Source organism: Mustela nivalis (assembly GCF_964662115.1).
Source record: "Mustela nivalis genome assembly, chromosome: 5".
In the NCBI taxonomy this organism is placed as follows: domain Eukaryota; kingdom Metazoa; phylum Chordata; class Mammalia; order Carnivora; family Mustelidae; genus Mustela; species Mustela nivalis.
Window position 1 is genome coordinate 59063442 of NC_139024.1, and position 26099 is coordinate 59089540.

Below are 26099 nucleotides of genomic sequence, written 5' to 3' on the forward strand. Positions count from 1 at the left end.
AAGCTCTACCTCCTAGTTGAGGAGAGGCTCACAGTTGTATCTGTTGAGTTGAAAATACACTGTGCTTTCCATTTAGAGGGTACTATTCACCATTAAAAGCCTGATGGTGGTTGTGTTTACATAAACCTTAAATACTTAGTTAATTAGAGAAAAAATTCAGTCAATTTGGGTTCGACATTGCATATTCTTGTTAGCACGATTGCTCTGACTGAAGTAAATTTGCATTGCAATATTATAGGGCCATTACTTCTCTTTCAGTTTTTGTCTTATTGCCTATAAAAGTATGCAGAAGATCGGTGTGGAGGAAAAATTCAATCCAATAGGAAAACTTTCCAGCAAACCAAAGTTAATATGCATATTGTTAGTTTTTCCATCTATTGCTTTACAAATCACTGGCTCTTAGCAGAAGGAACTTTTGATTACAGATGTCTTGTTACAAATATTCCTCACCCAAAAGACTTTTGTTCCTTTGACTTAGGTCATGATCTGAGGGTTGTGAGATCAAGCCCAGAGTTGGGCTTGTGCTGAGCAGGGCGTGTGCTTGAGATTCTCTCTGTTCCTTTGCCCCTCCCCCATCCCCCTGCTTCTGCTCTCTCTCTCTCTCCCTAAAAAAAAAAAAAAAAGAAAAAAGAAAAGAAAAGAAAAGAAAAAAGAAAAACAAAAACAAAAACAAAAATCACCAAAAATCATAAGTGAAAGATAGGGAATGGGCATATGCCCCTTCTTCTGACTCCCTGATTCTACTTCGCAATTTAAGTTAAGGAGAGTTAAAAGCCATTTGGCATCCCTGTAGATTACGTTTTTCTTAAATGCATCCTAGGGTGCAGTGAGTTTTTTATTGTTGTTTTTAACATTCAATGCTACTACCTTCTGGATGAGTTCCTATATGGGTACATATTGCTTTACTTTATTTTTTTAAATGGCTGAGTTTATGATGGAGTCATATATTTTTTAAAAGATTTTATTTATTTATTTGACAGACAGAGATCACAAGTAGGCAGAGAGGCAGGCAGAGAGGGAAAGGAAAGCAGGCTCCCCGCCGAGCAGAGAGCCCAATACAGGGCTCCATCCCAGGACCCTGAGATCATGACCTGAGCCTAAGGCAGAGGCTTAACCCACTAAGCCACCCAGGCGTCCCCTAGCGGAGTCATATTTTAATTTAAGCTGTCCTTGTATGCATGTCTTTGTGCACTTGTGCAGGTACCTCTGTAAGGATAAATTTCCAACAATGGAATTTCTGGGCCAAAGACTATATTCTTTCTTACTTTGATAAGCACTGCCACACTGCCTATCAGGGAAGCACCTCAGTTTTCATCATAATTGATAGAGTTGAACACTGAAATTCTCAGAATCCTCTGGGTATGACAATGGCCATTCACTTATGGAAGATGACTATTCACTTAAAATCTAATTATTTCTAAGTTGTTAAGTTTCCCTGAGCCATTCACAGCCATCTGGAGAATTCCTTGATTTGTTGTGATATAAATTTAAATGTGCAAACCTATAGGCTCAATAAAAACCCTCCACTATTCTCAAGTTTTAATACTTAAGGAATTAGGGGCACCTGTGTGGTTCAGTCAGTTAAGTGCCTGACTTCAGCTCAGGTCATGATCTCACAATCCCGGGATCCTGCCCCGCGTGGGGCTCTCTGCTCAGTGGGGAGTCTATTTGTCCCTCTCCCTCTGCCTCTCCCCACCCATTTATGCTGTCTGTCTTTCAAATAAATAAATAAATAAAATCGTTAAAAAATATTTAACTAATTAGAACCAGGCTACTTGTGTCAAGAAACTAAGGTGTTTTGATATAATAATCTTATATTTTAGAAAATGCTATTCAATTTTTAATAATTTTTTCCCTCTCAGTTGTTTTGGACAGAGTTAATATAAAGTTTACTGCTTTAGCAGAGTATATTCAGAGAAGTCACTGGTTAATCTTTTTTTTCTTTAGGGCACATTACATTAAACTGACCTTTATATACAGCAATGTTGTGGTTTCATGGAACAATTTTTCCTAACTGCGTTTATTTTCTACCCAGGAAGCGTCAAGACAATCATGTCCATGAGAATGCTAAACCATTCAGGTAATCATAACATTTTCAAACTATCACAAAAATGTGTTTTGTTTTTCAAGTTTTATGAAGATATTATAATTGTTTATTTTCCTGCCTTTTCCCAAGATCTGGGACAATCTTTAATTCTTATAGTCTTAGCTAGCTCTGCTGATCACCGGTTTTAATCTATAAAATATATCTGTATTGTATGTTAATATAAATATAGATATATATAAAATACATGATATATTTAAATATTTGAAATATGTTTTGCATGTATTTGTTTTATTATACATATATTAATCTATAAAATGTCCATATAGAGAAATATGTAATATACTTAAGTATGTAATTTATACAACTTGTTCAGAAATAGGTCTAAATTTATTTTAATGAAGCCTTTAAAAAATGTTACGATTACATAAATGATATCAATCAGAAGCTTTCTTTTAAATGCTTTTCTAACTGAAACTAAGGAGTATATAAAAGGATGACCAAAATTAAAGCATTGAAGAAATTTATGCTTATGACTTAATTCCATGTTTGAAATTAATATCTTTTAATTGTGGAACTAATGTGACAGCTATAAAAAGTATTGCTGGGAAGGGTGCCTGGGCAGAATCTGTTGAGCCTCTGACTCTTGGTTTTATCTCAGATTGCCATCTCAGGGTCCTGAGATCAAGTCCCACTGCGCTCACATGGCGTCTGCTTCATATTCTCTCCCTTTCCATCTGCTCCTCCTGTTCATGCTCTCTCTCTCCCAAAAGTAAATAAATAAAATCTTCTTTTTTTTTTTTAAAGTATTCCTTAGAGTAAAAATCATTTTCAATTTATCCAAGGTCAGCCTGGCTATTTGGGATTGGTTCTGGTTTCTAACTAGATAACTGTTATGACGATCTCTTTGTGTTTCTTTTTCTTTCAGATCATTTTATCTTAGTGAAACTGGCAGTTGAACTTTGCTGTAGTTGATGGGCAAAATTTCTCCCAGGCTCTTCATCCCAATTTCATGCTAGTCGAAAATATTCAAATGCCATAAGAAATCTTTATAGATTTGCACTTAGCTTTTGGATGGACAGTTCTGCAATGGAGAGAACTGTGTTATAGCCCTGGTCCAAGGAAATTACCATCGAATGCCCATAAGACTACGGGGTGGGTGTGGAAGTTTCCAAAGAGAAGGAGCACTCAGCAAGTCTGCAGACACCCTGCAACATGGAAGTAAACGAGCTCTGAAAAGCACAGCGTGGAAGACACTGCATGAGTCTGCATGGCTTTCAAGTGAACTAGCACTGAAGACCTTGTAACAAAATGGACACCGGGGACACAGCTCTAGGACAAAAAGCTACCTCAAGGTCTGGAGAAACTGATAAGGCTTCAGGTAGATGGAGACAGGAACAATCAGCTGTTATTAAGATGAGCACTTTTGGCAGTCAAGAAGGACAGCGGCAACCACAAATAGATCCTGAGCAAATCGGAGACACAGCATCAGCACAACTTTTTGGTTCTGGGAAACTGGCCTCACCTAGCGACGTGGCACAGCAGGTCACAGAGAAGCAATACCCACCGCACCGTCCGAGTCCTTACTCATGCCAACATTCACTCTCTTTCCCTCAGCACTCATTGCCACAGGGGGTCATGCACAGCAACAAGCCACATCAGAGCCTCGAAGGCCCTCCGTGGCTTTTCCCTGGCCCTTTGCCATCTGTTGCCTCCGAGGACTTATTTTCTTTTCCTATACACGGCCACAGTGGTGGTTACCCTAGAAAAAAGATTTCAAGTCTGAACCCTGCTTATAGCCAATACTCTCAGAAAAGTATCGAACAGTCAGAAGATGCTCACAAGAAAGAGCACAAACCCAAAAAGCCCGGCAAATACATTTGCCCCTACTGCAGCAGGGCGTGTGCCAAACCAAGCGTACTGAAAAAACATATCAGGTCCCATACTGGTGAGCGGCCATATCCATGTATACCTTGTGGTTTCTCATTCAAGACAAAGAGCAATTTGTATAAGCACAGGAAGTCACATGCCCATGCAATTAAGGCAGGATTAGTCCCTTTCACAGAGTCAGCTGTATCTAAATTGGACCTAGAGGCTGGTTTTATTGATGTAGAAGCAGAAATACATTCAGACGGTGAGCAGAGTACAGACACGGATGAGGAGAGCTCTTTATTTGTTGAGGCTTCTGAGAAAATGAGTCCTGGCCCATCGATCCCACTGGATATTGCCAGCAGAGGGGGCTATCATGGGTCACTGGAAGAATCACTGGGAGGGCCCATGAAAGTGCCCATTTTGATTATCCCCAAAAGTGGGATTCCTTTACCTAGTGAAAGCTCTCAGTATATAGGCTCTGATATGCTACCAAACCCGTCTCTAAATACTAAGCCTGATGATTCCCACACAGTGAAACAGAAACTTGCACTAAGACTGTCAGAGAAAAAAGGACAAGATTCTGAGCCATCTCTTAACCTTCTGAGCCCGCACAGTAAAGGAAGTACTGACTCCGGTTACTTTTCTCGCTCAGAAAGTGCAGAGCAGCAAATAAGCCCTCCAAACACAAATGCAAAGTCTTACGAAGAAATCATCTTTGGAAAATACTGTCGGCTTAGTCCCAGAAATACACTCAGTGTTACAACCGCAAGTCAGGAGCGTGCCACAATGGGGAGAAAGGGCATGATGGAGTCATTACCTCACGTAAACACCAGGTTAGATGTCAAGATGTTTGAAGATCCTGTCTCACAGCTGATCCCAAGCAAGGGAGAAATCGACCCCAGTCAAACCAGCATGCTGAAATCCACGAAATTCAACAGCGAATCCAGGCAATCCCAGACTATGCCATCATCTATCAGGAATGAAGGAAAGCTGTTTCCTGCAAATTTCCAAGGCAGCAACCCAATTCTCTTAGAAGCTCCTGTGGACTCTTCACCCCTTATTAGAAGCAACTCGATGCCAACTTCTTCAGCAACTAATCTAAGTATTCCTCCTTCTTTGAGAGGAAGTCACTCATTTGATGAAAGGATGTCTGGTTCCGATGATGTATTCTATCCAGGGACGGTAGGAATACCCCCTCAGCGCATGTTAAGAAGACAAGCTGCATTTGAGCTGCCTTCAGTACAAGAGGGGCACATGGAGGCAGAACACCATGGCAGAATGTCAAAGAGTATCACAGGCTTATCCCTGAAGGAAAAGAAATTAATGTCTGGGGACCGGATGGGCTATGACTATGATGTCTGCCGGAAACCCTACAAGAAATGGGAAGACTCTGAGACGCCAAAGCAAGGCTACAGGGACATTTCCTGCTTCAGCTCTTTAAAACATGGTGGCGAATATTTTATGGATCCCACGGTGCCATTGCAGGGTGTGCCAACCGTGTTTGGAACTACATGTGAAAATAGAAAACGCCGGAAAGAGAAGAGTGTAGGAGATGAGGAGGACACCCCCATGATTTGCAGCAGCATTGTGAGCACTCCCATGGGCATGATGACTTCCGACTACGACCCCAAGTTGCAGATGCAGGAAGGACTAAGAGGTGGATTCTCCATGTCTGGACACGAGAACCCTTCTCACAGCCACTCTGAGCGCTTTGAGCACTGTCGACCCCAACTCCAATCTGGAAGCCCATCTCTTGGGTCCGAGGAGTCACCCTCAGCCACTGATTCAGACAAGATGTCAGACCTAGCGGGCAGGAAGCCTCCTGGAAATGTGATTTCTGTGATTCAGCACACAAACTCACTGAGCCGACCCAATTCATTCGAAAGGTCTGAGTCAGCTGAACTGGGGGCTAGTGCACAGGATAAAGCCTCCTCACCTTCTGAGACCTGTGACAGTGAGATTTCTGAAGCCCCGGTGAGTCCAGAGTGGGCTCCACCGGCAGACAGTGCTGAAAGTGGGGGAAAGCCCTCCCCTTCCCAGCATGCTCAGCAGCAGTCCTACCATGCGCAACCCAGGCTGGTGCGCCAGCACAACATTCAAGTTCCTGAGATTCGAGTGACAGAGGAGCCTGATAAACCAGAGAAGGAGAAAGACACCCAGAGTAAAGAGCCGGAAAAGCCTGTGGAGGAGTTTCAGTGGCCCCAGAGAAGCGAGACCCTTTCCCAGCTCCCAGCCGAGAAGTTGCCACCCAAAAAGAAGCGACTGCGCCTTGCCGATATGGAGCACTCTTCAGGGGAATCCAGCTTTGAATCCACAGGCACCGGCCTCTCCCGCAGCCCCAGTCAGGAAAGCAACCTGTCCCATAGCTCCAGTTTTTCCATGTCTTTCGAAAGAGAAGAATCCATCAAGCTTGGCGCACCTCCTAAGCAGGATGAGTTTGGGAAGCATTCCGAGTTTTTGACTGTCCCTGCTGGGTCCTACTCATTGTCCGTCCCGGGTCACCACCACCAAAAGGAGATGCGGCGCTGCTCGTCCGAGCAGATGCCTTGTCCTCACCCAACTGAAGTTCCAGAAATCCGGAGCAAATCCTTTGATTATGGGAATCTGTCCCACGCCCCGGTGGCAGGGGCATCGGCCGGCACCACGTTATCTCCGTCGCGGGAGAGGAAGAAATGCTTCCTGGTGCGGCAGGCGTCCTTCAGCGGTTCTCCGGAGATCGCCCAGGGTGAGGCTGGTGCAGATCTGAGTGTGAAGCAGGAGCAGATGGAGCACCTGCACGCCGGCCTCAGGGCCGCATGGCACCACGCCCCCACCTCTGTGCTGCCTCCTCTCCAGGCAGAGGACCCCGGGAAGCAGGTTGTCGGGCCCTGTGGCCAGCTGAGCTCAGGGCCACTCCACTTGGCCCAACAGCAGATGGTGCACATGGACAGTCAGGAATCTCTGAGAAATCCCTTGATACAACCAACATCCTACATTGCGAGCAAGCACTTGTCTGAGCAGCCGCACTTATTTCCACATCAAGAGACTATTCCATTTTCTCCCATCCAGAATGCCTTGTTTCAGTTTCAATATCCCACCGTCTGTATGGTTCATTTACCAGCTCAGCAGCCTCCCTGGTGGCAGGCACATTTCCCACATGCCCTCATGCAGCACCCTCAGAAGAGCTGTGGCAAGCCTTCCTTCCAGGCAGAAATCCATCCTGGCTATCCCTTAGAGCATATTACAGAGCACACTGGAAAGAAATCTGCTGATTATGCACACACGAAAGAGCAGACTTACCCATGTTATTCAGGAACATCAGGGCTACACTCGAAGAACATTCTTCCAAAGTTTCCATCAGACCAGAGCACCAAGTCACCTGATACTCCCTCTGAGCAGGTTCTTCAAGAAGATTTTGCCTCAGCAAATGCCGGGCCTTTACAGTCCTTGCCAGGAACAGTGGTTCCTGTTAGGATCCAGACCCACGTCCCATCCTATGGGAGTGTCATGTACACAAGCATTTCTCAGATACTTGGGCAGAACAGTCCGGCAATTGTCATATGCAAAGTTGACGAGAATACTACCCAAAGAACATTGGTGACCAATGCGGCCATGCAAGGGATAGGATTCAACATTGCCCAGATGTTGGGGCAACATGCAGGCTTAGAAAAATACCCCATCTGGAAAGTACCTCAGACCTTACCCCTTGGCTTGGAATCCTCTATCCCCTTATGTTTGCCTTCCACGTCTGACGGTGTGGCCACACTGGGAGGTAGCAAGCGGATGCTTTCTCCAGCCAGCAGCTTAGAACTCTTCATGGAAACAAAGCAGCAGAAAAGGGTCAAAGAAGAAAAGATGTATGGACAGATTGTCGAGGAACTCAGTGCTGTGGAGCTAACCAGCTCAGACATCAAGAAGGATATGTCCCGCCCACAGAAACCCCAGCTGGTTCGACAAGGTTGTGCTTCTGAGCCAAAAGATGGCTTGCAGTCAGGGTCATCTTCCTTCTCCTCACTGTCCCCTTCCTCATCCCAAGACCATCCATCTGCCAGCATGCCCTTGAGGGAGCCATTCCCACCCAACTCCAGGGCACCCTCTCTAGGCCAGAAGTCCAGTGGGCCTTCTGAAAGCAGAGAGTCCTCAGATGAACTTGATATTGATGAGACAGCATCTGATATGAGCATGAGCCCACAGAGCTCCTCGTTGCCTCCGGGAGACAGTCAGCTTGAAGAGCAAGGAAAGGGCCAGAAGCTTCCTGTTGGCATGCTGGTGCACATGGCCTCTGGCCCAAGCAGGAAAATGGCAAACTCAACTCTTCTTTTCACGGATGTGGCAGATTTCCAGCAGATTCTTCAGTTCCCTAGTCTGCGGACAACAACTACCGTGAGTTGGTGCTTCTTGAATTATACAAAACCCAATTACGTGCAACAGGCCACCTTCAAATCCTCGGTTTATGCTTCATGGTGCATTAGTTCCTGTAACCCGAACCCATCAGGATTGAACACCAAGACCACTCTGGCTCTTCTGAGGTCCAAGCAAAAAATCACTGCAGAAATTTATACTCTGGCTGCTATGCACAGACCTGGAACTGGCAAACTTACATCATCAAGTGCTTGGAAGCAGTTTGCTCAGGTAATGGATACCATTTCTAAAAGCCCGGTAGTGTGGATTTACTTGCTGAGTAGAATACAGAGTGAAGGACATAAGGTCTAAAACATACAAGTGAAATGAAGGTTAGAGTCGAGGGAGCCCTCCCCGACACTGAATTCCCTTCCCTAGTAAGAGAAGAAGCCACAGACCGTGAACTGAGTCTTGAGGACATCTGTCCTTCACCCAGGTGCCATGAAATTCTACCACTGGGACCGATTCCTTTGGGTTCTTCTCCTTTCTGGCCTGTGTTAGTGACCCAGAAGATCCAATTTTCTTTTGATATGAGGAATTGAGGGGATTGTGAAGTGTGGATACAGGACGTAGAACTCTGTGAATATGGGAATGGACAGTAACAGGAAAGAACAGGGAGGAAGTGTGCATGTGTCAGAACTGAACTCCACAAACTCCAGGGGGCGTGTTCACATTGACAATACTTTTTACTAAAATTTATTTTCTCTATTTCTCTCCCAAAACTCATTTTTCCAAGCAGTTATCTGATTTGTTCCTACATGAACAATTGATACCTCACATATAAAATTGCAAAAATACTAAAAGGGACACTTGGAATTTTTGCCGAATTATTAATGAAACAAATTGAGTTTAAAAATCTATTTTACTTAATCCGGTTACCATTTCCCTTCAACAATTTTTGAAAATATGTCCTTAATTGATATTGTTTTCATTGGTATTTAGGAATACAGAACATGTTTTCTGTTTTTATTAGTGTTGCACAGAGTAAGTGCCAGCAGAGGAGTATTATTTTTTAACAAAATGTTGGATAATTCCATTAAAAGTGTCATTCTCTGCTTTTATCTCTAACATCCCTTATTTCATGTAAATGGGCTGCAACCCTTTAGAATTGAATTTAGGCTAATTTTCAGAGATTAGAGAAGAGCAGAATGTGTGGGCTTCTCCTCTGTCTTAGGGAAACCATTTGAAATGATTCTCTCTTTTGTTCTACAGATGAAACCTGATGCATCCTTTCTATTTGGCAGCAAACTAGAAAGGAAACTAGTTGGAAATATCTTAAAGGAAAGAGGGAAAGGAGATATTCATGGAGATAAAGATATTGGATCTAAACAAACGGAGCCAATCCGAATTAAAATCTTTGAAGGAGGGTAAGGAAACATACATGTATGTGTGAGACATTCAGTTCTAAGTCAGAGACAATGGTCACGAATGTACACGTGGAAAAAATAGTATCTACTCTGGTTGGAAGTATAAGGTGAAATCCTTCTCTATTCACATTTCTGAAGTCTGGCTGGTAATAGATAATGAGTTCATGCCCTTGCTCTCAAAGGCTTACTTTCAATGATAATGTCCCTGTTCATAAGATTTGAGCTTCTACTTTAAATTTTCACACCTCTCATGCACTATGAAATCAACTAAATTGATAGACTCTTGATATCATCTAAGCTTGTTCCTTCTTTAATTTTACTTTTATAATTATTTTTCTATGTAATATTAATGGACATATTTTATTGTGTGTTTACAAAAATATAACCATGTACACTCATGTATAATTCTAAGAACTAGTTAATTTGATGGTTCATTTTATTGCTTTTAGTATTACCTGAAGTCCAGACTTTGTCAGGAATTCACCAGTTCCATCAGTGTCCTATTTCTGTCCCAGGATCCAAGCCAGGGCACCACACTGCATTTATTTGTCATGTTTTCCCTGTTTCTTCTGGTTTGTGACAGTCTCTTTGTCTTTGGGAATTTCTTTTTAAATGTTGAGTCCTGAGTTGTAGAAACACAAGTGATAAGGTCCCAATGACTTTGATGTCTATACAGTAAAGAAAAATTACATATATGTGCAACATCTAATTTTAAATTTCAATAGAAATGTATTTTAATTTCAGTCAGTTACATGAGAGAAAATTAAAAATATTAAAGCATATTAACCACATTTGGGGCATTATTGTTGTAATGAGCCGTATCTCTGCAATAGATCTGTAATTTACATGATTCCATGAGCATGAATTTATTCTAGTTACATTTGGAAGACAGAATAATGTTATTTATTTGATTATAAAACATTCAATGTTTACTGATAGGAAATATCTGTTTACCATGTAGATTCACCAGTTTAGAGATGAATTATTAAAATTGTTTTCCTCTTAGTGTTGGCCCTTTTGGCTGTCTAGTATTTTCAACATTGAAACCTCAGTTGTATGGAGTCTTGAAACCTGTCTTGATATTTTGTTGACATCCCTCATCTTTTAACACAAATGAGAGAAATATAGATTTTATCTTTCCTTAGAGACTAAGAGGTCCCTGTGACTGAATCAACATGCTTATATTCAGCAGTCTTCATAGCTGTGCACTTGTACTAGGTTAGCAGAAACCTTCTTATTACCTTAGGAGAGCCCATCTCCACCAACGAAGGACATAAGTGAAAAAGCATATGTGAATATTTTATTGTTGTGTTTTTATGATCCACAAGGACTGTGCCCTTACAGTATTTCTTCCTCCTTTCATTGTCCTGTGGTATGGGCTACATCCTAATCATTTCTTAATCTGTGACCCAACTTCTGACAGGGGGTGACCAGCTGTTCATTCCAAGCAGTGTGCTACTGCCTCTCATGTTGGTAATTGCAAAGGAATAACTTGAAAAAAGAAGTATTACTGACCAAATTTTTAAGCGGATGTGTGCTTTATGCAATTCCTAGATTTAGTAATTTAATTAAACATAGCTTTTATTTTTTCAAAATCCATTAATTCTTGTACTAAGTAGATTCATGGGTCTGCAGACCTGTCGAAGGGTAAAATACTTTATTTGCACAAATTTTTCTAATATGCAGCTTTATTTTATACTGAATTTTACTGTTTGCAAGTTAAACAGGTAAGACATTAAAAATAAAACTATATTACCTGAAGATAAAATGCATTTCCCATCAACTGTGATGATGGGCTACATTAAGCATAAGGTGTCCTTCTGTGATGAAAATTGGCTTTCTAGAAAATTATTTGTTTCATTCTATATGATATTGTTATTACTTAATTCCCACCTGGATCTTTTGGTACTGACCAAAATGTAAATAATGTTAAGATTGAATAGCATCCATAACAGAGTTAGTATTTAAATATGTGGTTGGATTTTCTCTCCTAAAAATCCTTCAGTTGGTTGGACAAATGAAGTTGAACTTTTACTCCTGATGACAGATTAGCTACTAGGACAAAATGGAGAAATGGCAATGCTCTTAGAATGTAAAAAACCAAAACCAAAACAAAAAAACCTGTAAATGGAGTGCCTTTAAACTAAGTCTGTACTGAATTAGGGCATTTTATATGTCTGTTTACATTTTGAAGTTATAAAAAGAGCCTCTTGAAAGGAATATTTTTCCAAGAATGACATTAGACCCATAATTCTAGCCTAGCTTTGATTTAAAGATAATGATATTCATTGAATTATTCAATAGAATGCTACTGTACTCTATGATTGATCATGTTTCATTGTAGTCTAAAGAAAATGTGATGGTTGAGCACTGGAAAGGTTTCTTTCACGCATTATCACGGTGAATACCTAAGACTTGGTTAACTGATTTGATTAAACTAGATGACCTCAGACATCCTTTGAAACCTCTCGATTAAATTCTTCTGGAAACAAATGCAAATTTGATTGAAAAATAGAATCTCTAGTTTTTATTATGTAACAGTACTTACCAGAAGCTACTTGAAATTTGGACTCCACTTTAGTGCAAATTCATGGTCCTTGGGAAGAGCGGATCAAATCTGTAGACAACAGTTGGTGAGCTCAGCTCAGCCTGTGTAAGCTAGAAATTTTGGAGACACTCTCATGCCAGGATTGTAAAAATAAAGTTAAAACTTGCAATGAAGAATTCTATTATCAGTTATACTTATTTTAGCAAATTTAGAGGGATGTGTATGTGTTCTGCATGCACATCTTAGACGATGTAATGTTAATGAATGATATACATTGATTTGAATATGTTGGTATAACTTTTTGGATATTTCTTGTGTGGAGTCTGCACTCGAATCCAAAAGTAGTAAGGCACAACTCTGCACTGACTGAGATTTATGGAAGCCCATTTGAACAGCTATACCCCAAGTCCCTATATACTTAATAGAGGGACCCAATTCCATTTTGAAGACCATAGAAAAATTATTTTGCTTTCAATGCCAAATCTATTCTTTGGTGGTTTCAGGTATTTACTGCATAAATTTTATAGGCTTCATAGAAGTAAAGTTGAATAATTGTAAAGAACCCTCATAAAAATTTTGCCACTCAAAAAAAAAATGTACCCGTCAAAAAAACAGCTTCTGGGTTGATATATAAAACACTGGAACTATTTGAAAACACATGGCATTCCCCTTTTCTAAACAGGTATAAATCAAATGAAGATTATGTATATGTCAGAGGACGTGGACGCGGAAAGTATATTTGTGAAGAATGTGGGATTCGCTGTAAGAAGCCAAGCATGCTCAAAAAGCATATCCGTACTCACACTGATGTCCGGCCTTACGTATGCAAGTTATGTAACTTTGCCTTCAAAACGAAAGGTACAATTCTCATCTTTATAGAGGAAAATTCTTTTTTTTTTTTTTAATGGTTACCTTGGATTCTGAATACGATTTGATAACTAACTTGCATTGACAGTAAGACGGTTTTGATTTTGAAATGTATTTTCTCCCTTATGTTAGCTGTCAAAGGATGTCCATGAGACATTGAGGCTCCTTTTATGACTTAAGTAAGAGCTATAGACTTGGGGCCAGGCTAGTTGTTTCCGAAGGAAGTGGCTGAGAATTGCCTGGATTGCTCTTGCTATTACTCTTTGTTGGAAATGTTGTGTGGTCTAGATAATCTTTGCACCGGTACTGAAATACCACCGGGAGACAGTTCATGCAGCGGCATTAGAAAAGCAAGGCAGCAGCTGGGAAGAAAGCATGTGCCCATGGTCAGTTTCAAGATTATAAATAATGTAGAGACCCACAGACTCCCAGGTGGGCCCCTCCATCCACAGTCGCATTAATTATGCATAGAAGTTTGATAGCTTGTGTTCCGTGTATTTATCAGCACAGAGAAAATTTCTTATTCTCAGACCACAGCTGTGAATCTCATAAAACTAGGACCTGCGTTAAAACGATACTCTGTCTTTTACAGGTAGATTTATATGAAAATATTTTATACAAGAAGGTTGCTTTGATTGTATTTCCATCATTTTATAAAATCATGGAAATGTACATATGCTCAGTGTTCTCAGATTACAGACAATAGTAACTTAGAGGTCGTTTGAGTTGTAGAAGTATGTTCACAGCTTGCTGTAGATGTACTTTAGATCTAATGGATTTTTACCCCCTCACTAACCTCATATGATTTCCTATGCTTTAACTTAAAATTGGCAGGCCCATTATTCTGCTCCACTACATGTCAAGAAAAATAAATATCAGATAAGATTATCTTTGGTAGAGAAATTTGTACCTATTTTCTCCCATAGCCAATATCCTAAATTGTCTTATCGGGTTTGTCAGAAGTATAAATGAGTAGATTCTCAATATACCTGTTTGTTCTGTATTAAGAAGTATCTCTGTTATGGGAGGTTTCCTTTGAAGCCATGTAAAAAAGGAGGGAATATTCATTTGCATTTCAAAAGAGATAAACATAAGGTCCTTTAAATACCATCCACCTTTGCAGTCAAGCCTTTTATTTAGAACTTCTTCAAGAGACTCCCCAGGACATAAGAAAATACAAACTTTGGTTTTATAAACTGCAGATCTGCTAGTCATTACCACTGGTAGATTTTCCCCGGGCATAGGGGTTTGCCGTGGGTATAGCTATGTGAAACGCTGAGTGAAGAAATGTCATGTTTCTAGGCTTTTTAAAATCAAATTAAAAAATAATAATAATAAAAAAATAAAGACTTAGTTTGTATAATCTTAAAAAAAAATCAAATTAAATTTGGCTCTGGATCACTGTCATGGAATTTCAGCAGGAAATAATTTATTCTTGGTCATTATTGGCATTTCCTTGTCACCCTTCAGGAATGTGCAAATGTCTCAGAATCTTAAAATGAGCACAATATCCTGGGAAACCCTTCCAGCTTTCCATTGAAGTGACTGTCATCCCAAACCATGTATATGAGTGCAGATGCTGAGCACAGTTGTGGAAGGAGCACCTCCTGCAAGCCCGGTGCTACCCGCTTCCCCAACTGGAATCCCTTTAGAAGCTCGGGGCTTCAGTCAACCAAAGCCAGGGTGGAGTTATTTCAGAGCCAGATTTCTAACTAAAAACCTATCCTGAAGATGAGAGTCCAAAGCTTGACTGCCTATTGAAATGGAGAAAAAAGAGAAAGAATAAATAGACGAAGAGAAACATATTAAGATCTAAATAAATTATCTTGACACTACCTACACACCCATTCACATGCACAGGTAACTTGCACCTGTGCAGAAGCCAGTATTTTCCATTAATATACAGATGTATTAATTAATCTATAGATTTAGGAATTCTTGATGACCTGGCTCTAAAAATTTTTGAGATCTTTAAAACATTTTTAGATAAATAAGAACTGTAGGGGCCTGGAAATATTTGGAATTACCAAAATATTGCAGAACTTTAAAAACTACTGTCATAAGTTTGCTAACATATACCAGACAGATAGATGGTAAACACGGATAATGATATTCCCTGTAAGTAGTTAGCTAAGTATGTGTATGGATCTTTGAATTTATTTACAAGGTTGGCGTTGGCATAAGTTTGCATAATTTTTTTCTTATGACCAGTGAGGAGCCTGGGAAATTGATCTAAATTTAATCAGTGCCAGAAGGTCTGGGGTCTCAGGTGTATTGATGAGAATGTTTGATCTGAACCTTCTCTGAGGTGTGTGACCTCGTTTATGTCACCCCGTTTATGTTTATATCCAGGCCTAGGAGGCTGGCCTGTTGGGGCCAAAGATATTAGATCTCTTCTCAGCCAGGAAAGCCTGGGATTCCCAGTCTTGCTTAGAACATACTCTTAAAAGGTATGACCCTATTCCACTAGTCTTCTAGAGGGAAGGAAACTTGAAAATGGGCCAAAGTTCTGAGTGGTTCGTGTATTCAGGAGCCAGATTGTTCTCATCAAGTTCAAGGCAAGGGGTAGTGGGTAGAAACAAATCTATGTTATCTCAATATAGTTCATTTTTAATTTTGGAGCAATCATCACATTTTTGTAATGAATTAATTTATCCTTTTTTTTGCTTGTGTTTTCTAGGAAACCTAACAAAGCATATGAAGTCTAAAGCACACATGAAGAAATGTTTGGAGTTGGGTGTTTCAATGACATCAGTGGATGATACAGAAACCGAAGAAGCAGGTATTACAAAATTTAGTTGACTGACCTCTTCATTCTTCACACTGGAGCTTTGTGGCTGGGGTGACAAAACAAGTTTTGATATTTTAAAAAACTGATCACATTTCATTTTATTAAATATGAAACATAGTGAAGAAATCTGACATGTTGAATTGCTTACAACCTACTGAGAAGAAATAAATGTATTTCAATTCTGACTGAAGGGAAAAAAAGGCCTCATTATGAAAATACTTCTTTCTACAACCATAAAGGAGATCGAATTATTCTTGTGTTGTGACAGGGATTTAGATTTTATGAAACGTCTGGGGAAATTTGAAAAACAATTTAATGTGCCATTATTCCTATTAAGAGGGAAAAAAAAAAAATCCATCATTAACCTGAATAGAAAACTTGAGGTCCAGTCAGACTTTCTGAGATATATTACTTATATGTAAGTTTATACCTATAGAGACATATTGTTGCTTTCCTTTTCTTCTAGCTTCATTATTAACAGCATTATCCATACCCACTTGTTGAGTGTTTTTTATGGGTCATGTGACATTTGAGATATAAGGTCCTACTCTAGAGTACTTTTGTTGGATGGGGATGAATCAGATTAATCATAAAAGGATAATAACCAGTGTAAGATCTCCCAGGTAAGTGCCTAGTGAGTGTGATAGGAGTTCAGAGATGAGACTATTCTAGGGGCTTCAGGGTTGGAAGGGAGATTTTGGAAAGAGATGGTGTCCAAATTAGCTCCCATCCTTGATGTTTGGACCTTGATCTTCACTGTCTATTCAATTGTTTCAGAAACGATGGAAGATTTGCACAAAGCAGCTGAGAAGCATGGCATGTCCAGCATTTCAACTGATCATCAGTTCTCAGATGCCGAAGAATCAGATGGTGAGGATGGAGATGATAATGATGAAGATGATGAAGATGACGATGACTTTGATGATCAGGGAGATTTGACGCCGAAAACAAGATCAAGAAGCACCAGTCCTCAGCCTCCTAGATTCTCATCCTTGCCTGTGAATGTTGGCGCTGTGCCCCATGGGGTTCCTTCAGATAGTTCCTTGGGGCATTCTTCATTGATCAGCTATTTGGTTACTTTGCCAAGTATTCAGGTTACTCAGCTGATGACACCAAGTGACTCATGTGAAGATACTCAGATGACAGAATACCAGAGGTTATTCCAGAGCAAAAGTACAGACTCAGAACCGGACAAAGACAGGTTGGACATCCCAAGTTGTGCGGATGAAGAGTACATGCTGTCTTCGGAGCCCAGCTCCTCTCCGAGGGACTTCTCACCCTCAAGCCACCATTCCTCACCAGGATATGACTCTTCACCCCGTAGAGATAATTCACCAAAGAGGTATCTGATACCCAAAGGAGATTTATCACCCAGAAGACATTTATCACCTAGGAGAGATCTGTCACCCATGAGACATCTTTCACCAAGAAAGGAAGCTGCATTGAGAAGAGAGATGTCACAAAGAGATGTTTCACCAAGAAGGCATCTGTCCCCAAGGAGGCCAGTATCACCTGGGAAAGATATCACGACAAGAAGAGACTTCTCTCCCAGAAGAGAGAGAAGATACATGACCACCATAAGAGCACCATCTCCCAGAAGGGCTTTATACCATAACCCACCATTGTCCATGGGGCAGTATTTGCAAGCAGAACCAATTGTATTGGGGCCTCCTGTAAGTATGATTAGTTTTCTCTTTCTAATGTGAAAGCCAAAGTGTGTTGATAACACACTTATGTGAAACTTGTTATAACATGGGTATCTCTCATGGGGAACAGTGAACTTGGTTACTGAAAATAGCAGGGAACATTTTCTCACATGCTGTTGTTAGTAACACGACTGTGGCATGACCCCAAGTATAGTATTGCATCAGAGCAGTAGTGCATTTCCAGCTGGGAACAGGTGAGGCATTTCTACATGCTTTCTAAGCTTCACCAACTATGGACATGAACTGAAACCTTCACATGAGTAGGAAAGGTGAAGTCTTTGGAATGACAGAACTGTATAGACAGACACTATCAGGGCCACTGGGGTCTCAGTTATAGAACTTTTCCAAATCAGGATTAGGCATTAGCATTGACTTTCAATACTTTTTTTTTTAAATAAACTTATGACCTTGCTCACAGTGAGTGATCATGTGAAACCAGTGAGTGACTAGGAGAGGAGAGTGACCCCTGTGGTATGTTGTGAGTGAAAGGCATGAACCCCTTTGCTTTTTGTGTCATTACTACCACCTCCTGCTCAGTGAGAGTCACTCCAAGTGTACTGCTCAGTGAGGTGGTGGGCCCAAAGTTGGGAGATCTCAGGGAGAAAGTTCCAGAGATTTCTAGGGTGTGCACTCATTATAAATGTAGATAACAACAGTTAACAGTCATGGATAAAATATAGGCAGTGGGTCTAATGCAAATCTATAAAAAAAGCATCTGCCCTCCCTCATTCCATAGGATGGCAGACCTTGATGTTTCTTTTAGTGTGTATAGGATTTTAAAAAATTAATGAAACAGACACTTAGCATAGACAGATGAATGACTTTTGAGTTTCTTTGCTTTAAATGTGTTGTGGTTTCCTGGTGTCTACTTTTTGCTGTTCTTTCTTTGTTCTGGGTTTCTGTTGTGTGGCTCAATACCATCCTTCCAGCCAAAGGCACTACCCATTTCCAGCTCCGTCTTATCACTGTCCTGGTGGCCAGGCTCCTTCCTCTCATTGCCTTTTCACTACCTTGAGTCATGAGCTGAGTTTATCCTTTTTAAACTTCAGGAAAGTTCCCTGCTGAAATTCACTCCCTGGCCCCAAACATCATCTTTTCACAAGTTGGTACCAATTTAGGCTTTGTGATACAATTACAGCAGAAACATGTACACAGTCAGGACATGATTTGTTTGCCAAGGTAATGAATTAGCAAGCTACGAGAAAGAAGTACATTCCCACAGGTTTTGGTCTTGGTGGTGTTAAGTAGAAAAGAGAGATCTTCTGAATTTTATGCCACTACAGTGTAAGTAGAAAGTCGTAGATCTGCAAAAAGCCTGTGTGTTGAGGCTCTCCTGTTCTGGCTGTGGCCGGGTGGACTGAGACTGAGGTATCTGTGAGATGTTTGGACATCTTCAGTCGATTGCAGTCACAAAAATATAAGTCTTTGATGCCAGTACACTATTGTTATTAAAAACTAATAACGACTCACAGTCAATTTAGGCAAAGGAATTGAATAAGGGAACTAAGGGAGTTTACCTAATTTTTGGATATATAACCAGAAAGTTGTTGGAAAGAAATTGGTTTTATTAATCACTGAGTTTGCAGCTAGTTTTTTTTTTTTTTTTTATATACCAGTTCACCTGGATGCTTAACACAATGATTAAACTTTACCATTGATGAAGGCCAACTGTAGAGCCATTGGTCTATTACTCACTTAAATTATCTTTAGAAAATTTATAGCCTGCTGCTTCATTCATATGACAAGAGGGACTAGATCTGGGAATGCTCCCTGAAGAAGGGGAAGTTGGTCTAAACCACTTCCCATTTAATGTTTTTTCACATCATTTTTGAGGGGCAGAGAAGGAGTTAATCTTTCTGTGATGTTGCCAGGGCAAAACAGAAGTGACAATACTATGAGAAGCGTTTCTCAGGATTGCTGTATTGGAGGAGTGCTGTACCCTCTCTGAATAATGTATGACAATATTAAATTAGAATAACCCTAAAAATAAACCTTTTTGATAAAAATACTTTTAGTAATTCCTTGTCTTGTTGCTTGATATGGGCCAAGTGGTCATAGGCCAGCATGACTGTGGCACGAAAGGATCTTCTAGGCTCTCAGGATACACTCATCCTCTGGATCAGCCTGGAGTGGTAGTTTCCAGGGAGCAGGTTTGGAGGAGATGATACTCAACCATTGGGATCATACTGCTCTACTGTTTCTGTCCTAATGCGCTGTGGTTAATTTTAATATAGATAGATGATGATAGACAGACAGATAGGTAGATAAAAGGAAGGAAGAAGCAAGGAAGAAAGAAAGGGTCGGGGGAAGGTCTTTCGCTCCTCAGTATTTTTTGAGGGTCTAACACGTGTGGCTCAAGGATGGTGATGATTTCTGGCCTCAACTTTAAGATTTTTTAATTTATTTATTTGACAGATCACAAGTAGGCAGAGAGGCAGGCAAAGAGAGAGAGGAGGAAGCAGGCTCTCCGCGGAGCAGAGAGCCTGATGTGGGGCTCGATCCCAGGACCCTGGGATCATGACCTGAGCCGAAGGCAGAGGCTTTAACCCACTGAGCCACCCAGGTGCCCCTGGCCTCAACTTTAAAAAAAAAATTTTTCTTTTAAGATTTTGTTCATTTGACACAGAGAGAGAGAGAGTGAGAGAGAGGGAGAGGGAACACAGGCAGGGAGAGTGGGAAAGGGAGAAACAAGCTTCCCGCTGAGCAGGGAGCCTGATGCAGGGCTCAGTCCCAGGACCCTAGAATCATGACCTGAGTCGAAGGCAGACCCTTGAATGACTGAGCCACCTAGGTGCCCCTGGCCTCAACCTTTTTAAGCAAAAAGCCTTCCTACTCCATTTTTTAAAGTTTTGGCAGATAAATTAGCAAAGGAGACAGAGAGAAATGTGTCTGCTTTCCAGTATGCAATGCAAAGAACATCGTGTCTAGTCAGAGTCAACATTCAGTTCTGTCACTTGCTATCTGTGTGATCTTGAGTAAGTCACTTAACCTCTTGGCCACAGTTTCTTAATCTGTTTCTGGCAGCCAGGGAGGTGGGCCAAGCAGATTTCTGTCCTTGAAAGAATTTGCCATTCAGCAGTGAGGAACACTGTAAACTGACAGCTTCCTGCTGTTAGTGCCATCAGGATAGGCCTCAGTTTTCAGGCTAAGGTTACACTATCCCTGCGGCCCCCAGCCAGTGACAGCCTAGATCCATCCCAACTGAGCCCCTGCTTCCTCTCCTCTTTACCTTCACACACATCAGATCCCCTGCTTCCTCTGCCTCCCAATGAACCCCTTACACTCCTACCTCCTTCTTTGCATTTGCTTCCAGAGCCCCTACTGACAATATTGAAGAGATGAGTGGGGTGAGAGACCTGGTACCTGGGTTATATACACTCACACACACATACATACACATAACACAACCCACACGAGTTCATTATTTGCATTTCCATATCGAGGTGTTTTTTTCTTTCTTTTTTTATTTTTAAGATTTTATTTATTTATTTGACAGAGAGAGATCACAAGTAGATGGAGAGGCAGGCAGAGAGGGAGAGAGAGAGGGAAGCAGGCTCCCTGCTGAGTGGAGAGCCCAATGCTCCACTCGATCCCAGGACCCTGAGATCACGACCTGAGCCGAAGGCAGCGGCTTAACCCACTGACCACCCAGGCGCCCCCATATCGAGGTGTTTCTTACCAAGATTTAAAATGATATCACAATGAGAAGGCTCAAATTACAAGACAAAATACAATTGCAGATAGGGTAAAAACCAAGGTAGAAAAATCATGTTGAGAGTTTCTCTGGAGGTTGAAGAAGGGGGTGAATGCAGGGGAAGAGGATGTATAGGAAAGGCCTGGCAGTGTTTGGAGCAGTGGAAGTGCTTACATGGTAAAAATTCTACTGGCACACTTACTTCTGGGGTTGTCATTATTTAATTGCTGATCAGCAAAGATCTGAATATGATGCTTTCATTCTTAACACAAATAGAATTCTGGGGTTTTGAACGCGTTGAGTATATTCTAGGGTTAGAGGACACTTCACTCATCACCCCTTTGTTAGCCTGGAGTCAGAGATCCCATGGCATGGAACAGCTCTCTTTGGCCCTTCACGGACCTTCATTCTGATTAGGTGTATGCAGTGGATGTCACAGAATAGCAACCAAAGCAAAATGGAAAAATGACCAAGCTACATTTCATTTTAAACTTTGAATCTTTTTAAATTATAATTAAAAGAGGATTCATTTAGTTATCTTCAAAGATTATGACTATAGGTGTCACAGTTCCTCCACCTTAACTGATGTTTGATGTAGGAAACGTGCCTTTTTCTAGATCGGAGGAAAGACAAGAGGGATTTGTTGTTTTGTTGTTGTTGTAGCATTTATATGACTGTCATATTATAAAATTCTCACCTTCCCTAACTTATGAGGTCCTTGTGATTATAGGATTGATGATTTCATTACTTCCCCTGCACTTCCAGGATAGTAATTTGTTTCTAGCTTGAACAAGGTGTAGCCCAAAACAGGATAAGGGCTAAGCATGGCACAGAGTAACAGAGATAATGCATAATTTATCATTCCCAGGCTGGTCTCACAGTCTAAATAGAACTGAATGAATCACTAATGGTATAGAGCATACGTTGAGCTTTAGAACTGAAACATCCTTGAAATGAATTAGAACTTTTTTTGGGGGGGGGAGGGTCTCTCTCCTGGTTTATTATCATACTTGACAAGTTTATATCTACCTGACTTTAAGTTCTCAAAAAAAATAAAAAATAAAAAAACTGCATACTTTTTAGATGACAGTCCATTAAAAGAATGAACTCAGGAATTAAAACCCTGCCAATTTCATTCAGGCTTGATAATCTCATAGTCTTAAGTTGTGTTTTGCTACAGAAAATAAGTTCTCTTTCAGGACTGGGACCATGAAATCTGGAGTTCTGGTCCCCAGTGTTAAGTGTCCTCATAATTGCCAAGATGGTATTTAAATGAACATGATAATATCAACAGAAGATATTAAAACATAAGAATCTTGGGTTCTCGGCTGTGTAGTTGAGTATGAGTTGAAACTATTTGACATGTTTAATGTTAACTATTTTGATGGAGAGTTGCCTTAAAAAAACTGGCCTTGATTTATCATTTGGTAAAGAAGCTAATCTTCCACACAGGGTTCCTCTTGAATGGGGATTTATTCCTTTAAACCAGTGTGTTGCACATCAGACTAACCAGTTTGTCTATCACCACTATTTCATCATCTGTTCTGTGGAAAACTTAAAAAAAAAAAAAAAAAGTTTCAGGCTTGTCACTCCAATTATACTCATCAACACTTAAGAAAAATATTAAAAATTTTCCCAGTATATAAACAGATGGCAATTGTTTTATTTTCTTTTGAATTTAAAAACCTATTATTAGTGTTTTTTTAACTTTTTCTGGTAATTATGCATTATTTTCTTTTCATTCTCTTTTATGGAAAAACACACACACACACACACACACACAACTGAAATGTGTCTCTGTACCCGGTGGAAAACACACTGCATGTTTTATCGTGTTGCTGTTTAAAAACAAAAGTCACTTTTCACAGACCGACAGCTTCATTCAAGGCTTCTAAAAGACAACTGAGAAATCTCTTGTGTCCTAAAAAGCAAAAAGTCAGTAAAGGGATGAGGTAGTTTTAAAGTGTTTTAAATGAGTGAGTGAGTGAATGAATGAGTGACTGAAATAACTTGACCTATTTGACCTCGCTTGAAGAGTACCAGGCCCTAAAGGTTGTGTTCTCTGCTTCCCCATGCAGAATTTAAGAAGAGGATTACCTCAGGTTCCTTACTTCAGTCTCTATGGAGACCAAGAAGGTGCTTATGAACATCCAGGCTCCAGCCTTTTCCCTGAGGGTCCTAATGACTATGTCTTCAGTCATCTTCCACTCCACTCTCAGCAGCAAGTGAGAGCTCCTATCCCCATGGTGCCAGTTGGTGGGATCCAAATGGTTCACTCCATGCCGCCGGCCCTTTCTGGTTTACATCCTCCACCCACATTGCCTCTGCCAATGGAGGGCTCTGAGGAAAAGAAGGGAGCCTCTGGGGAATCCTTCCCTAAGGATCCCTATGTCCTCTCAAAGCAGCACGAGAAGCGATCGCCTCACATTTTGCAGTCATCTGGTCCACCTAGCATGCCCTCCTCCCCTCTGCTGTTGATGAAACAGAGCACTTCCGAAGACAGCCTAAATGCAACAGAGAGGGAACAGGAGGAAAATATACAGACTTGTACAAAAGCCATTGCCTCTCTCCGGATTGCCACAGAAGAGGCCGCTCTGCTTGGGGCAGATCAGCCAGTGCGGGTGCAGGAAGCCCACCACCAGAAACCCTTGGAAAGTGCACATGTTAGCATTAGACACTTTAGTGGACCTGAGCCAGGTCAGCCCTGTACCTCAGCCACCCACCCTGACTTGCATGATGGTGAAAAGGACAATTTTGGTACATCACAGACTGCATTAGCTCACGCCACATTTTACGGCACGAGTCGTGTGGATGATAAACAGTCGGGCTTTCACAGCGGCAAAGAGTTACCTTCAAGCACAGAGGGAGGCAATGAGCCTTCAGCAGAGAAGAGTCAACTACATTGATTTAAGATGCATGGAGACTTTCATTTCCACATTTTTCCCATTTTGTTTTTGTTTTTGTTTTTCTAGAAATAGAGGTAATCAAATTTATAGCATGCCTGTCCTAAGTTACCGTAGTTTGCTATTATATATACTTTTGTTATATCAAAAGAATTAGGTAAATTAACAAGTCATCATGAGCCTGACCAAAACAAAATTTGAAATTAACCTATTGGGTCTGGTACTTTTAAAATTGTACAGATGTTTGTGCCTTTTCTTTACTTTGCTTATATTCTTATAAGCATTTTTTAGCAGTAATTTGTACATATTTTAGAATTTGTGTATCTGCTTTGTAATAAATGTAATTTCTTTCCTTTTTTTGGACACTTGGATCTAAATGATGTAAAGCAAAACAGCATCAATATATATGTGAGGTTGCACTAAAACATATTTTTATATGATTAAAACTAAACAGCTTTTATGTACAGCTCTGATTCTGTAATACTAATATTTATTTACTTTGTTTCATAAATTGTACATTTTTTCTTAATGTTGTGGATTGCTTTTCTATGTGAAGCATGGGATTTACTGTTGCGTAACTAGAACAAAAATGTATATTGTAAACAAGATATTTAAACTAGAGTATCTTATTCTGCACTTATGCATTAGTTAAAAAGAGATAAAGGATGTATCAGTCAGTTCTTAACTCTTGTAAATTTTTTTGTCTCTTGTTTGCTGGATTGACTATAACTTAAGTGCTGATTGTGATTTTAAACTTATAGTACCGTAAAGCATTAAAGTAAACAATGTGCTATTGTGAGTTTTTTCAAAGCTTTATAAATCAGTTATAAATAATATTAAAAGTATTTGGTCTTATGTGAACATGTTGATCTATATACTCATCTAAAAATATGGGAAAACATTCCGCCCCATGTAAATATGTACAAGTGCATCACTGGTACAATTTTATGTAACTCAGTTGGACACTAGGTTGCCACAGACCTATGCTAGGGTGTCTTTAAAAATTAAAGTGACAAAGCACATGGGACTGTGTAGAGCTTGGTTATCGGCCGGCCCGGTGGCTTGGCAGGCAGTGCTGTGCGCTGCCCGTGGAGAAGACCTGGGCTTACAGATATCCTTGGTTCTTGCTGCATAAGATGGTGACCGGAACTAAGGCTGTGACGGCGGGGACGTGCTTGGACTCTGAGGGTTAGGAGTGGACGCAGGGAAGGGGTGTGGAGACCTCTCACCAGCCTTTCCTCTCAGCCAGTCCACGTGGTAACAGGGTTGGCATCAGCTTTAGGGGAAGCCACTTCACCCTCTTAAAGAGGGGAAGAGTGTCAGGCTCCTGGCTATCTCAGGGGGAACAGGGAAAAGAAGCTTTCCAGGGAAAAGAATTTGTGGGAGGATGATGTCTTTTGTACACAACATGCAGAATGCGCTTTGGTTAGTGTGGAAGGTTGGCAGAGCCTTTGTTTGTAGGTCCGGAAGAATGGAAGACAGGGAGGGGGTACAACAACACGTGTGCACACATGCACATGTGTGTGCATGCACACACACACACACACACACAATCTGGGTTATCTTTGTGCTATATAGTGGATTATAATTCTGTGAAACCAAGTTTGTATATTGAATTACATTAAGGAGTGTTCTTTAAAAAGAGAAATAAATATACAATTACATGCTTGAGGTGTCTAGTTTTTAATGTGTTGTTTTACATTTTAATTTCTTGATTTTGTTTCTAAAGAAATTTTGATACCACCAACATACCATCTGTGCTTTTAATTGCTAGGCTTTGCCCATTCCGAGGTATGCTGAGCATGAATGCTTTTAACAAGTGAGAAGACAGTCAGTGGCTTCCATATGTCATTCAGTTAGGACAGATACTGGTCACCACCATGTGAGCTCTAGAAATGGAGTCACTGAATCCTAAGCATGGGCACGG

The 26099-nt window shown here is 40.7% G+C and overlaps 1 protein-coding gene across 30 annotated transcripts in view; it reads left to right on the plus strand.

The window, feature by feature from the left end:
* HIVEP2 (HIVEP zinc finger 2) overlaps nucleotides 1-25841 on the plus strand; it is a 198309-nt gene extending 172468 nt beyond the window's left edge. For 27 of the 30 annotated variants that reach the window (XM_082730848.1, XM_082730839.1, XM_082730842.1 and 24 more), the window contains 7 exons: nucleotides 2036-2080; nucleotides 2973-8527; nucleotides 9509-9663; nucleotides 12894-13069; nucleotides 15759-15860; nucleotides 16647-17542; nucleotides 23348-25841. In XM_082730848.1, the coding sequence (XP_082586974.1) occupies nucleotides 3356-8527; nucleotides 9509-9663; nucleotides 12894-13069; nucleotides 15759-15860; nucleotides 16647-17542; nucleotides 23348-24175 (7329 nt within the window). In that variant the 5' untranslated portion in view covers nucleotides 2036-2080; nucleotides 2973-3355 and the 3' untranslated portion in view covers nucleotides 24176-25841. Of the gene's footprint in view, nucleotides 1-1947; nucleotides 2081-2972; nucleotides 8528-9508; nucleotides 9664-12893; nucleotides 13070-15758; nucleotides 15861-16646; nucleotides 17543-23347 lie in introns of all 30 variants that reach the window. The other 3 variants (XM_082730827.1, XM_082730835.1, XM_082730834.1) reach the window with 1 other exon arrangement.
* The last annotated feature ends 258 nt before the right edge of the window (nucleotides 25842-26099 follow it).